We start from the raw sequence: 12531 nt of genomic DNA, 5'->3' as shown, positions 1-12531 counted from the left end.
ATTTATACTACACCAGGATTCACTAAAATTACCAAATTTACAACACATACTTGGCTACCAGTGTTTTGAGTGCGTAAAAAATGTTTGGATTTTCTTTTCCTTTTTTTCGATAGAAACCACTGAGGTTTTTCTTGCATTTTTTACGCCATTCTGAACGTCTAATTTCAGAAATTAGAAAAATAAATTCTCTAATTATCATCCAATCCCTCTACTCTTCAACATTTCCAGATGAAACCTCTTTGCTTTCAATTTCAAGATTTTAGTCCTTCCACTTAGCTGATTTAAAAAATAAAAGGTCAATTGGTAAGAACGATTATTGATTTCTCTTAAATCTGAATATGTGATATGAATTGGACTTTAATTTTTTAATTGGACGTTTGAATATAAAAGTACTAAGTATTCAAATTTAACAAAATTTTTTTTGTAGTGCTATCAATTTGATTTTTTCCAAAATTATATTAAACTGAATAAGTAAAGCATCAAATTCATGTAATTTTAAAAATAGGACGATGAAATTTTAAAGGGCTAAAAGAGTACAGAGATTCAAGGGGAAATTGAACCTCTGTGATGATTTTTAATGCATATTTCAATATATTTACAATTTATACTAACTGTTATAGAAGTCCTTAACTAATCGGTGACACGACTATATTACGTAAATTAGAAATACTTTCCTGTCATGTTGAAAATAAGTTATATTATCGAAGGCTATTTTAGTTCTTATTATTTTAAAAGAATATAAAATATGCTGTCAAACGGATTTGAACCCACATCAATTATTATGTTAATAAAACCTTAAATTTAACACTGTACCAAAACATTGATTTTCTTTTATGAATTTCAATTTTGTTACGCATACTTTATTAAATCCATCAATTATAAATATCTATATGATTATTTAAGCACTTGACTAAGTTGATACCACGCGTCAACTAATGATCAACTCAAAAATCGATGCCGAATTATTAATCCTATGTCCTCTCGGCTTTGCAAGTTTTTTTGCTTCGGTATTTGACTCTATACGGGTAAAAGCAACGATATTTGTGGAAGCTCAAACTTATAAATTGAACTTCTTTAACGAAATCTTTTAAAAGTATTAGGGGCCTTGGACGACTCCCCGAGCCTCGCTAAGCCTTAAAGAAATCAAACTCATGCACCACCTTAAATGCAAACTTCATGTCTCCATTATAAATGTTGTAGTCAAAAATCGATTTAGTTCATGGTGATGCAATAACCCCAGGATGAATCACCATTGCGATTGCAGTAATAAGAATATTACTATATGAGGAACACTCATGTTTCATCTTTCTTTCTTTTCTCGATTTTTTGATGTGTTTTGAAAAATGACTGAGTACTCGAATATGTATGTTGGGACATACAAAATTTATAGAAACTAAATGGTCTCACGATTGTTAAAATTTTTAATTAATTATGCATCTTTAGTTCTCACAAATTATTTAATTTCATTAATTTCCATACCTGTCATGAAATGATTGGTTACACATAGCGAATTCCAAACTCACTTAAAACTAAAGGTTTCCACAAATCCAACAAAACCTTTCAGTAGAATATATAAACTAGATATGTTAGATTAATGTATTTGATTGATTTGGTGCCTACACCAACTAAAGATTGATGAAAACACCATGATAATCAATGTTATTATTGTTACTTTGTTTCAAACCACACATTTCCTTATTCATTATATGTTATTTTGAAACACACATATCTGTTCTAAATATATGATTCCTACAGATACGCGTGTGCGAAAAATTGTAATTATCTATTAGTAGGAGAAAAGAAGAGAATAGGGTGGAATCGCATAAAAGAAAATTTACTAACAATAATTCACAGAAAATCCCAAATGTACTATGCTTGGATATCAAATATTGCACGTAAAAAAGGGAGGACACATGTATATAAAAATAGCATTTTTAGCAAGGACGGCCAATTGTGCAGCTAAGTGGTTTGGCATACTTTGTGAGTTCGGGGACCATTTGATCGGGTTTCAAAGGCAGCATTTTGTCGGCACCAAATTGCTTGCTGGCACTTGGATTACTGGATGGTGTAAAAAAGGCACCGTTCTCGAAGTGGTCACCCTGTGATACCCAGTTCCAATTCTTTCATTGTGCCGGATTTAAGAGGCCGCTACAGGTCACCTCCTTAGCCCCGAAGGTACCTAGTGCAGAATACCTATTGCCCTGGCTGATAATTGTAGGGTTGTTGGTGCCGCCAATGGCATACAGGAACCAGTGATTGTAGTCATTTTTGACGACATGAATAAAACCAAATCGGCACCTAGGAATCCTCTCTACCAATCCTTTACCGAAGTGGTTCAAAGCAACAGTGACCTGCATCTTCTTGTCAGCTCTGTAAGAGTCACTTGCTCCAAACAACATCACCTGTAATTGTTTTCATTTCAATTGTACTATTTTTGTCAATCAAAAAATTCCTCGTCGTGCCTAGTTTAAAATAGAAAGGAAAGTAAGCTTACAGCGTTGTGGTCAGTGAAGTGGCAGTTAGAAATGGTAAGAGCAGTTGATCTTTAAACGACATCGATAAGGCCATCGGTGCAATGGTGAAGGGAAAGATGGTTGAGCGAAATGTTGGTTGCTCCAAAAAGAGAGACTCCATCTCCGTTGCTGTCACCCCGTAACCAATGGTGGTTTTCACCATCCTTGATCTTGCCACCATTGGCAGGAATAATGTGATGGATTTGAAGGCCATGGATAATGACGTTCTTCACAAATTGGATAGTGATACCAGCACCATTACAAATTTCCACATTGGCTCCCCTTGCATTAATGGTTTTATCACTTGTAACAATGAGCTCCTGTTGCAGCTTGATTGTCATGGACCCTTTGAAAGTGATCCAAAGTGGTCCAGTTTGGGTGACAGCATGACGTAGAGTTCCAGGCTTGGGGTCAGCAGCATTATCAATAGGGTTAGGGACAGCGTAGAACTCACCATCCTTTCCACCAGTAGTACCACGAGCAAAACCAGGGGCACAGTCGACCAACTTCTTCCTGTTCTTTTCCCAGTCAGGATCATATCGCCAGCAACTGTGAATGTGGTTGGTAACCTCAAAAGCATGGCCCTAGAGAACTGGTCATTGTAATGGCGGACCACCTTCTCCGGGTTGGAGTGATAGGCCTTGTCCAGGTTCTCAATGGCTTCCAATTCTCGTGCCTTCCAGTACTCGTCATATTCAGCGATATGAGCTTCTAGGGTTGGGATTATGACAACAAATAAAAATAGAAAGAAACTATAACTATAACTAGAAATACCCATAGTGGTTCTTATTTTATGTATCAAAGCCTCGCTTTTGGAAACAATTAGTTGGTTGCAAACAGGACCCTAATAGGATAGGAGAGACAAGCTACAACACAAAAAACTTGAACTCGAGCATGATTTGCTTGGAACACGATCATTATGTCGCTATTTATCGTACACCGGGATTCATTAAAAGTACCAAATTTACAAAACACACTTGGCTACTAGTGTTATAAATGCGTAAAAAAATTTTGGATTTTGTTTCCTTGTTTTTTTAGATAGAAACAATTGAGGTTTTTCTTGCCTTTTTTACGCCATTCTGAACCTTTAATTTCAGAAATTACAGAAAATAAATTCTCTAATTATCCTCCAATCCCTTTACTTTTCAACATTCAAATATGAAACCTCTCTCCTTTCAATTTCAAGATTTTAATCCTTCCACTTGGCTGATTTAAAAAATAAGTTCAATTGGTAAGAGAGTTTATTGATTTCTCTTAAATCTGAATATGTGATATGAATTGGACTCTAATTTATTACTTGGACTTGTGAATATAAAAGTACTATGTATTCAAATTTTAAAAGTCTAAAAGAGTATAGAGATTCAAGGGGAAATTGAACCTCTATGGTGACTTTTAATGCATATTCCATTATCGTTACAATCTATACTAACTTTTATAGATGTCCTTAACTAATTCGGTGACATGAGTCGATCGAGCATCACTCTATTACAGAAATTAGAAATACTTTCCTTTCATGTTTGAAATAAGTTATATTATTGAAGGTTATTTTAATTCTTATTACTTTAAATGAATATAAAATATGTTGTCGAAGGGATTTGAACCCACATCAATTATTATGCTACTAAAACCTTAAATTTAACACTGTACCTAAACATTGATTTTCTTTTATGAATTTCAAATTTGTTATGCATGCTTTATTACCTCCATCAATTATAAATATCTATACGATTATTTAAGCCCTTACTATGCTGATACCACGCGTCAACTAAGGAGCAACTCAAAACATAGATACCGAATTATTAATCCTATGTCCTCTCGGCTTTGCAAGTTTTTTTGCTTTGGTATTTGACTTTATACTAGTAAAAGCAATGTCTTGGACGGCTCCCCGACCCTCACAGAGTCTTAAAGAAATCTAACTCATACACCACCTTAAATGCATAGTTGATGTCTCGATTATAAATGTTGTTGTAAAAAATCAATTTAGTTCATGCTGATGCAAGAACACCGAGTGGAATCGCCGTTGCGATTGCATTATTAGGAATATTACTATATGAGGAACGCTCATGATTCTTCGTTCTTTCTTTTCTCACTTTGATGTGTTTTGACAAATGACTGAGTACCCGACTATGTAAGTTGGGACATACAAAATTTATAGAAACTAAATGGTCTCACGATTGTTAGAATTTTTAATTAAATATGAAACTTTAGTTCTAACCATATATTTTATTTCATTAATTTCCATACCTGTCAAGAAATGATTGGTGACACAGAGCGAATTCTAAACTCACGTCAAACTAAAGGTTTCCACAAATCCAAAATAACCTTGCAATAGAATACATATACTAGATATGTTAGATTAATGTATTTCATTGATTTCGTGCCTACACCAACTAAAGATTGATGCAAACACCATGATAATCAATGTTATTATTGTTACTTTGTTTCAAACCAAACATTTCATTATTCATTATATGTTATTTTCAAACAAACATTTATGTTCTAAATTTATGATTTCCACATTTACGCGTGTGAAAAAAATTGTAATTATCTATTAGTAGGAGAGAAGAAGAGAATAGGGTGGAATCACATAAAAGAAAATTTACTGACAATCATTCAGAAAAGATACCAAATGTACTACGCTTGGGTATCAAATATTGTACGTAAAAAAGAGAGGACACATGCATATAAAAATAGCATTTTTAGCAAGGACGGCTGATTGTGCAGCTGAGTGGTCCGGCATACTTTCTGAGTTCGAAGACCATTTGACCGGGTTTGAAAGGAATCATTTTGTTAGTACCAAATTGCTTGCTGGCACTTGGATTACTGGATGGTGTAAAAAAGGCACCGTTCTCAAAGTGGTCACCCTGTGATACCCAGTTCCAACTCTTCCACTATGCTGCCTTTAAGAGGCCCCTACAGGTGCCTGGCGTAGAATACCTATTGCCCTGGCTTATAATTGTAGGGTTGCTAGTGCCGCCAATGGCATACAGGAACCAGTGATTGTAGTCATTGTTGACGACATGAATAAAACCAAATCGGCACCTAGGCATCCTCTCTACCAATCCTTTACCGAAGTGGTTCAAAGCAACAGTGACCTGCATCTTCTTGTCGGCACTGTAAGAGTCGCTTGCTCCAAACAACATCACTTGTAATTTTTTACATTTCAATTGTATTATTTTTGTCAATCAAAAAATTCCTCATCGTGCCTAGTTTAAAATAGAAAGGAAAGTAAGCTTACATCGTTGTGGTCAGTGAAGTGGCAGTTAGAAATGGTAACGGCAGTTGATCCCTAAACGACATCGATAAGGCCATCGGTGCAATGGTGAAGGGAAAGATGGTCGAGCCAAACGTTGGTTGCTCCGAAAAGAGAGACCCCATCTCCGTCGCTGTCACCTCGTAACCCGTGGTGGTTTTCACCATCCTTGATCTTGCCACCCTTAGCGGGAATAATGAGATGGACTTGATGGCCATGGATAATGACGTTCTTTGGAAATTGGATAGTGATACCAGCACCAGTACAAATTTTCACATTGCCTCCCCTTGCATCAATGGTTTCATCACTTGTAACATTGAGCTCCTGTTCCAGCTTGATGGTCATGGACCCTTTGAAAATGATCCAAAGTGGTCCATTTTGGGTGACAGGATGACGTAGAGTTCTAGGCTTCGGGTCAACAGTATTATTAATAGGGTCAGTGACCACGTAAAAGTCACCATCCTTTCCACCTGTAGTTCCACGAGCAAAACCAGGGGCACAGTCGGCCAACTTCTTCCTGTTCTTTTCCCAGTCAAGATCACATCGCCAGCAACTGTCAACGTGGATGGTAACCTCAAAGGGACCCTTTTTTGATTCTGCCAACACCCTTTTGGTGATATAAAACTCGAGCATGGTCCTAGAGAAGTGGTCATTGTAATGGCGGAACACCTCCTCCGGGTTGGAGTGATAGGCCTTGTCCAGGTTCTCAATTTGGTGGCACGAGTCGATCGAGCATCCACTCTATTACGGAAATTAGAAATACTTTCCTTTCATGTATAAAATAAGTTATATTATTGAAGGTTATTTTAATTCTTATTGTTTTAAAAGAATATAAAATATGTTGTCGAAGGGATTTGAACCCACATCAATTATTATGCTAGTAAAAGCTTAAACTTAGCACTGTACCAAAACATTGATTTTCTTTTATGAATTTCAAATTTGTTACACATACTTTGTTATGTCCATCAATTATAAATATCTATACGATTATTTAAGCCCTTACTAAGCTGATACCACGCGTCAACTATGGAGCAACTCAAAATATAAATGCCGAATTATTAATCCTATGTCCTCTCGGCTTTGCAAGTTTTTTTGCTTCGGTATTTGACTTTATACTGGTAAAAGCAATGTCTTGGGCGACTCCCCGACCCCCGCCGAGTCTTAAAGAAATCTAACTCATACACCACCTTAAATACATACTTGATGTCTCCATTATAAATGTTCTTCTAAAAAATCAATTTAGTTCTTGGTGAAGCAAGAACACCTGGTGGAATCACCGTTGCGATTGCATTATTACGAATATTACTATATGAGGAATGCTCATGATTCTTGTTTCTTTCTTGTCTCACTTTGATGTGTTTTGACAAATGACTAATTACCCGAATATGTAAGTCGGGACATACAAAATTTATAGAAACTAAATGGTCTCGCGATTGTTAAAATTTTTAATTAATTACGCAACTTTAGTTCTAACCAAATATTTTATTTCATTAATTTCCATTCCTGTCATAAAATGATTGGTGACGCATAGCGAATTCTAAACTCACTTCAAACTGAAGGTTTCAACAAATCCAAAAAACCCTTGTAATAGAATATATATACTAGATATGTTAGATTAATGTATTTCATTGATTTGGTGCCTACACCAACTAAAGATTGATGAAAACAACATGATAATCAATGTTATTATTGTTACTTTATTTCAAACCACACATTTCATTATTCATTATATGTTATTTTCAAACAAACATTTATGTTCTAAATTTATGATTTCCTCAGTTACGCGTATGAAAAAAAATTCTAATTATCTATTAGTAGGAGAGAAAAGGAGAATAGGGTGGGATCACATAAAAGAAAATTTACTGACAATCATTCAGAAAAGGTACCAAATGTACTATCCTTGGGTATGAAATATTGTACGTAAAAAAGGGAGGACACATGCATATAAAAATAGCGTTTTTAGCAAGGACGGCCGATTGTGCAGCTTAGTGGTCCGGCATACTTTGTGAGTTCGGGGACCATTTGACCGGGTTTGAAAGGCATCATTTTGTCGGCACCAAATTGCTTGCCGGCACTTGGATTGCCGGATGGTGTAAAAAAGGCACCGTTCTCGAAGTGGTCACCCTGTGATACCCAACTCCAATTCTTCCACTGTCCCGGCTTTAAGAGGCCCCTACAGGTCACCTCTTTAGCCCCAAAGCCTGGCGCTGAATACCTATTTCCCTGGCTGATAATTGTAGGGTTGCTAGTGCCGCCAATGGCATATAGGAACCAGTGATTGTAGTCATTGTTGACGACATGAATAAAACCAAATCGGCACCTAGGCATCCTCTCTACCAATCCTTTACCGAAGTGGTTCAAAGCAACAGTGACCTGCATCTTCTTGTCGGCACTGTAAGAGTCACTTGCTCCAAACAACATCACCTGTAATTTTTTTCATTTCAATTGTATTATTTTTCTCAATCAAAAAATTCCTCATCGTGAATAGTTTAAAATTGAAAGAAAAGTGAGCGTACATCGTTGTGGTCAGTGAAGTGGCAGTTAGAAACAGTAACGGCAGTTGATCCTTGAACGACATCAATAAGGCCATCGGTGCAATGGTGAAGGGCATGATGGTCAAGCCAAACGTTGGTTGCTCCGAAAAGAGAGACCCCATCTCCGTCGCTGTCACCCCGTAACCCATGGTGGTTTTCACCATCCTTAATCTTGCCACCCTTGGTGGGAATAATGTGATGGATTTGAAGGCTATGGATAATGATATTCTTCGCAAATTGGATAGTGATACCAGCACCATTACAAATTTCCACATTGGCTCCCCTCGCATCAATGGTCTTATCACTTGTAACAATGAGCTCCTGTTGCAGCTTGATGGTCATGGACCCTTTGAAAGTGATCTAAAGTGGTCTAGTTTGGGTGACAGCATGACGCAGAGTTCCAGACTTGGGGTCAGCAGCATTATCAATTGGGTCAGTGACCACGTAAAACTCACTATCCTTTCCACCGGTTGTACCTCGAGCAAATCCAGGGGCACAATCGGCCAACTTCTTCCCGTTCTTTTCCCAATCAGGATCACATCTCCAGCAACTGTCAACGTGGTTGGTAACCTCACAGGGACCCTTTTTCGATTCTGCCAACACCCTTTTGGTGATATAAAACTCGAGCATGGTCCTAGAGAAGTGGTCATTGTAATGGCGGACCACCTCCTCCGGGTTGGAGTGATAGGCCTTGTCCAGGTTCTCAATGGCTTCCAATTCTCGTGCCGTCCAGTACTCGTCATACTCAGCGATATGAGCTTCTAGGGTTGGGATTATTACAACAAAAAAAACAGAAAGAAACTATAACTAGAAATACCCATAGTGATTCTTATTTTAAGTATCAAAGCCTAGCTCTTGGAAACATCTGGTTGGATGCAAACAGGAACCTAATAGGATAGGAGAGACAAGCTACGACACCAAAAACTTAAACTCGAGCATGATTTGCTTGGAACACCATCATTATGTCACTATTTATAGTACAGGATTCATGAAAATTACCAAATTTACAAAACACACTTGGCTACTAGTGTTTCAAGTGCGTAAAAAATGGTTGGATTTTGTTTCCTTTTTCTTGGATAGAAATAGTTGAGGTTTTCTTGCATTTTTTAGACCATTCTAAACGTCTAATTTCAGAAATTACAAAAAATTCTCTAATTATCCTCCAATCCCTTTACTCTTCAACATTTCCAGATGAAACCTCTCTCCTTTCAATTTCAAGATTTTAATCCTTGCACTTGGTTGATTTAAAAAATAAAAGTTCAATTGGTAAGAGAGTTTATTTATTTCTCTTAAATCTGAATATGTGATATGAATTGGAATCTAATTTATTACTTGGACCTTTGAATATAAAAGTAGTATGTATTCAAATTTTAAAAGTCTAAAAGAGTACTGAGATTCATGTGGATATTGAACCTCTGTGGTGATTTTTAATGCATATTTCATTATTGTTACAATCTATACTAACTTTTATTGAAGTCCTTAACTAATTCAGTGACACGAGTCGATCGAGCATCGACTCTATTACGGAAATTAGAAATACTTTCCTTTCATGTTTAAAATAAGTTAAATTATTGAAGGTTATTTTAATTCTTATTGTTTTAAAAGAATATAAAATATGTTGTCGAAGGGATTTGAACCCACATAAATAATTATGCTAGTAAAACCATAAATTTAACACTGTACCAAAACATTGATTTTCTTTTATGAATTTCAAATTTGTTACGTATACATTATTATGTCCATCAATTATAAATATTTATACGATTATTTAAGCCCTTACTAAGTTGATACCACGCGTCAACTATGGAGCAACTCAAAACATAGATGCCGAATTATTAATCCTATGTCCTCTCCGCTTTGCAAGTTTTTTTGCTTCGGTAATTGACTTTAAATTGGTAACAGAAATGTCTTGGGCGGCTCCCCGACCCTCGCCGAGTCTTAAAGAAATCTAACTCATACACAACCTTAAATACATACTTGATGTCTCCATTATAAATGTTGCTCTAAAAAATCAATTTAGTTCTTGGTGATGCAAGAACACCTAGTGGAATCACCGTTGTGATTGCATTATTACGAATATTACTATATGAGGAACACTCATGATTCTTGTTTCTTTCTTTTCTCACTTTGATGTGTTTTGACAAATGACTAAGTACGTGAATATGTAAGTTGGGACATACAAAATTTATAGAAACTAAATGGTCTCGCGATTGTTAAAATTTTTAATTAATTACACAACTTTAGTTCTAACCAAATATTTTATTTCATTAATTTCCATTCCTGTCATGAAATGATTGGTGACACATAGCAAATTCTAAACTCACTCCAAGTGAAGGTTTCCACAAATCCAAAAAAACCTTGCAATAGAATATATATACTAGATATGTTAGATTAATGTATTTGATTGATTTGGTGCCTACACCAACTAAAGATTGATGAAAACACCATGATAATCAATGTTATTACTGTTACTTTATTTCAAACCAGATATTTCATTATTCATTATATGTTATTTTCAAACAAACATTTATGTTCTAAATTTATGATTTCCACAGTTACGCGTGCGAAAAAAATTGTCATTATCTATTAGTAGGAGAGAAAAAGAGAAGAGGGTGGGATCGCATAAAAGAAAATTTACTGACAATCATTCAGAAAAGATACCAAATGTACTATGCTTGGGTATCAAATATTGTACGTAAAAAAGGCAGGACACATGCATATAAAAATAGTGTTTTTAGCAACTACGGCCGATTGTGCAGCTTAATGGTCCAGCATACTTTGTGAGTTCGGGGACCATTTGACCGGGTTTGAAAGGCATCATTTTGTCGGCACCAAATTGCTTGCTGGCACTTGGACTACCGGATGGTGTAAAAAAGGCACCGTTCTCGAAGTGGTCACCTTGTGATACCCAATTCCAATTCTTCCACTGTCCCGGCTTTAAGAGGCCCCTACAGGTCACCTCTTTAGCCCCAAAGCCTGGCGCTGAATACCTATTTCCTGGCTGATAATTGTAGGGTTGCTGGTGCCGCCAATGGCATACAGGAACCAGTGATTGTAGTCATTGTTGACGACATGAATAAAACCAAATCGGCACCTAGGCATCCTCTCTACCAATCCTTTACCGAAGTGGTTCAAAGCAACAGTGACCTGCATCTTCTTGTCGGCACTGTAAGAGTCGCTTGCTCCAAACAACATCACCTGTAATTTTTTTCATTTCAATTGTATTATTTTTCTCAATCAAAAAATTCCTCATCGTGCGTAGTTTAAAATTGAAAGGAAAGTAAGCTTACATCGTTGTGGTCAGTGAAGTGGCAGTTAGAAACGGTAACGGCAGTTGATCCTTGAACGACATCGATAAGGCCATCGGCGCAATGGTGAAGGGCAAGATGGTCAAGCCAAACGTTGGTTGCTCCGAAAATAGACACCCCATCTCCGTCGCTGTCACCCCGTAACCCATGGTGGTTTTCACCATCCTTAATCTTGCCACCCTTGGCGGGAATAATGTGATGGATTTGAAGGCCATGGATAATGATATTCTTTGCAAATTGGATAGTGATACCAGCACCATTACAAATTTCCACATTGGCTCCCCTCGCATCAATGGTCTTATCACTTGTAACAATGAGCTCCTGTTGCAGCTTGATGGTCATGGACCCTTTGAAAGTGATCCAAAGTGGTCCAGTTTGGGTGACAGCATGACGCAGAGTTCCAGGCTTGGGGTCAGCAGCATTATCAATAGGGTCAGTGACCACGTAAAACTCACCATCCTTTCCACCGGTAGTACCTCGAGCAAATCCAGGGGCACAGTCGGCCAACTTCTTCCTGTTCTTTTCCCAGTCAGGATCACATCTCCAGCAACTGTCAACGTGGTTGGTAACCTCACAGGGACCCTTTTTCGATTCTGCCAACACCCTTTTGGTGATATAAAACTCGAGCATGGTTCTAGAGAAGTGGTCATTGTAATGGCGGACCACCTCCTCCGGGTTGGAGTGATAGGCCTTGTCCAGGTTCTCAATGGCTTCCAATTCTCGTGCCGTCCAGTACTCGTCATACTCAGCGATATGAGCTTCTAGGGTTGGGATTATGACAACAAATAAAAACAGAAAGAAACTATAACTAGAAATACCCATAGTGGTTCTTATTTTAAGTATCAAAGCCTAGCTCTTGGAAACAACTGGTTGGATGCAAACAGGACCCTAATAGGATAGGAGAGACAAGCTACGGCACCAAA

General features: G+C 37.1%; 2 protein-coding genes and 2 pseudogenes across 2 annotated transcripts; all 4 read right to left on the bottom strand.

The window, feature by feature from the left end:
* Nucleotides 1–1934: 1934 nt before the first annotated feature.
* LOC105766725 (probable pectate lyase P59) lies at nt 1935–3301 on the bottom strand (annotated as a pseudogene).
* A 1858-nt stretch (nt 3302–5159) lies between these two features.
* Nucleotides 5160–7090, bottom strand: LOC105766998 (pectate lyase-like; annotated as a pseudogene).
* Nucleotides 7091–7671: 581 nt separating this feature from the next.
* LOC105765932 (pectate lyase) lies at nt 7672–9261 on the bottom strand. Its single transcript, XM_052630351.1, is given in 3 exon segments — nt 7672–8190; nt 8283–9101; nt 9256–9261. Coding segments are annotated over 3 exon segments (1290 nt in total). The 3' UTR covers nt 7672–7725.
* A 1657-nt stretch (nt 9262–10918) lies between these two features.
* LOC105765931 (pectate lyase) lies at nt 10919–12531 on the bottom strand. The gene is given in 3 exon segments (XM_012585214.2): nt 10919–11300; nt 11303–11498; nt 11591–12531. Coding segments are annotated over 3 exon segments (1302 nt in total). The 5' UTR covers nt 12431–12531; the 3' UTR covers nt 10919–11034.

This window comes from Gossypium raimondii, chromosome 5 (assembly GCF_025698545.1).
Source record: "Gossypium raimondii isolate GPD5lz chromosome 5, ASM2569854v1, whole genome shotgun sequence".
Taxonomy (NCBI): domain Eukaryota; kingdom Viridiplantae; phylum Streptophyta; class Magnoliopsida; order Malvales; family Malvaceae; genus Gossypium; species Gossypium raimondii.
This window is presented reverse-complemented; position numbering and strand designations above follow the sequence as displayed.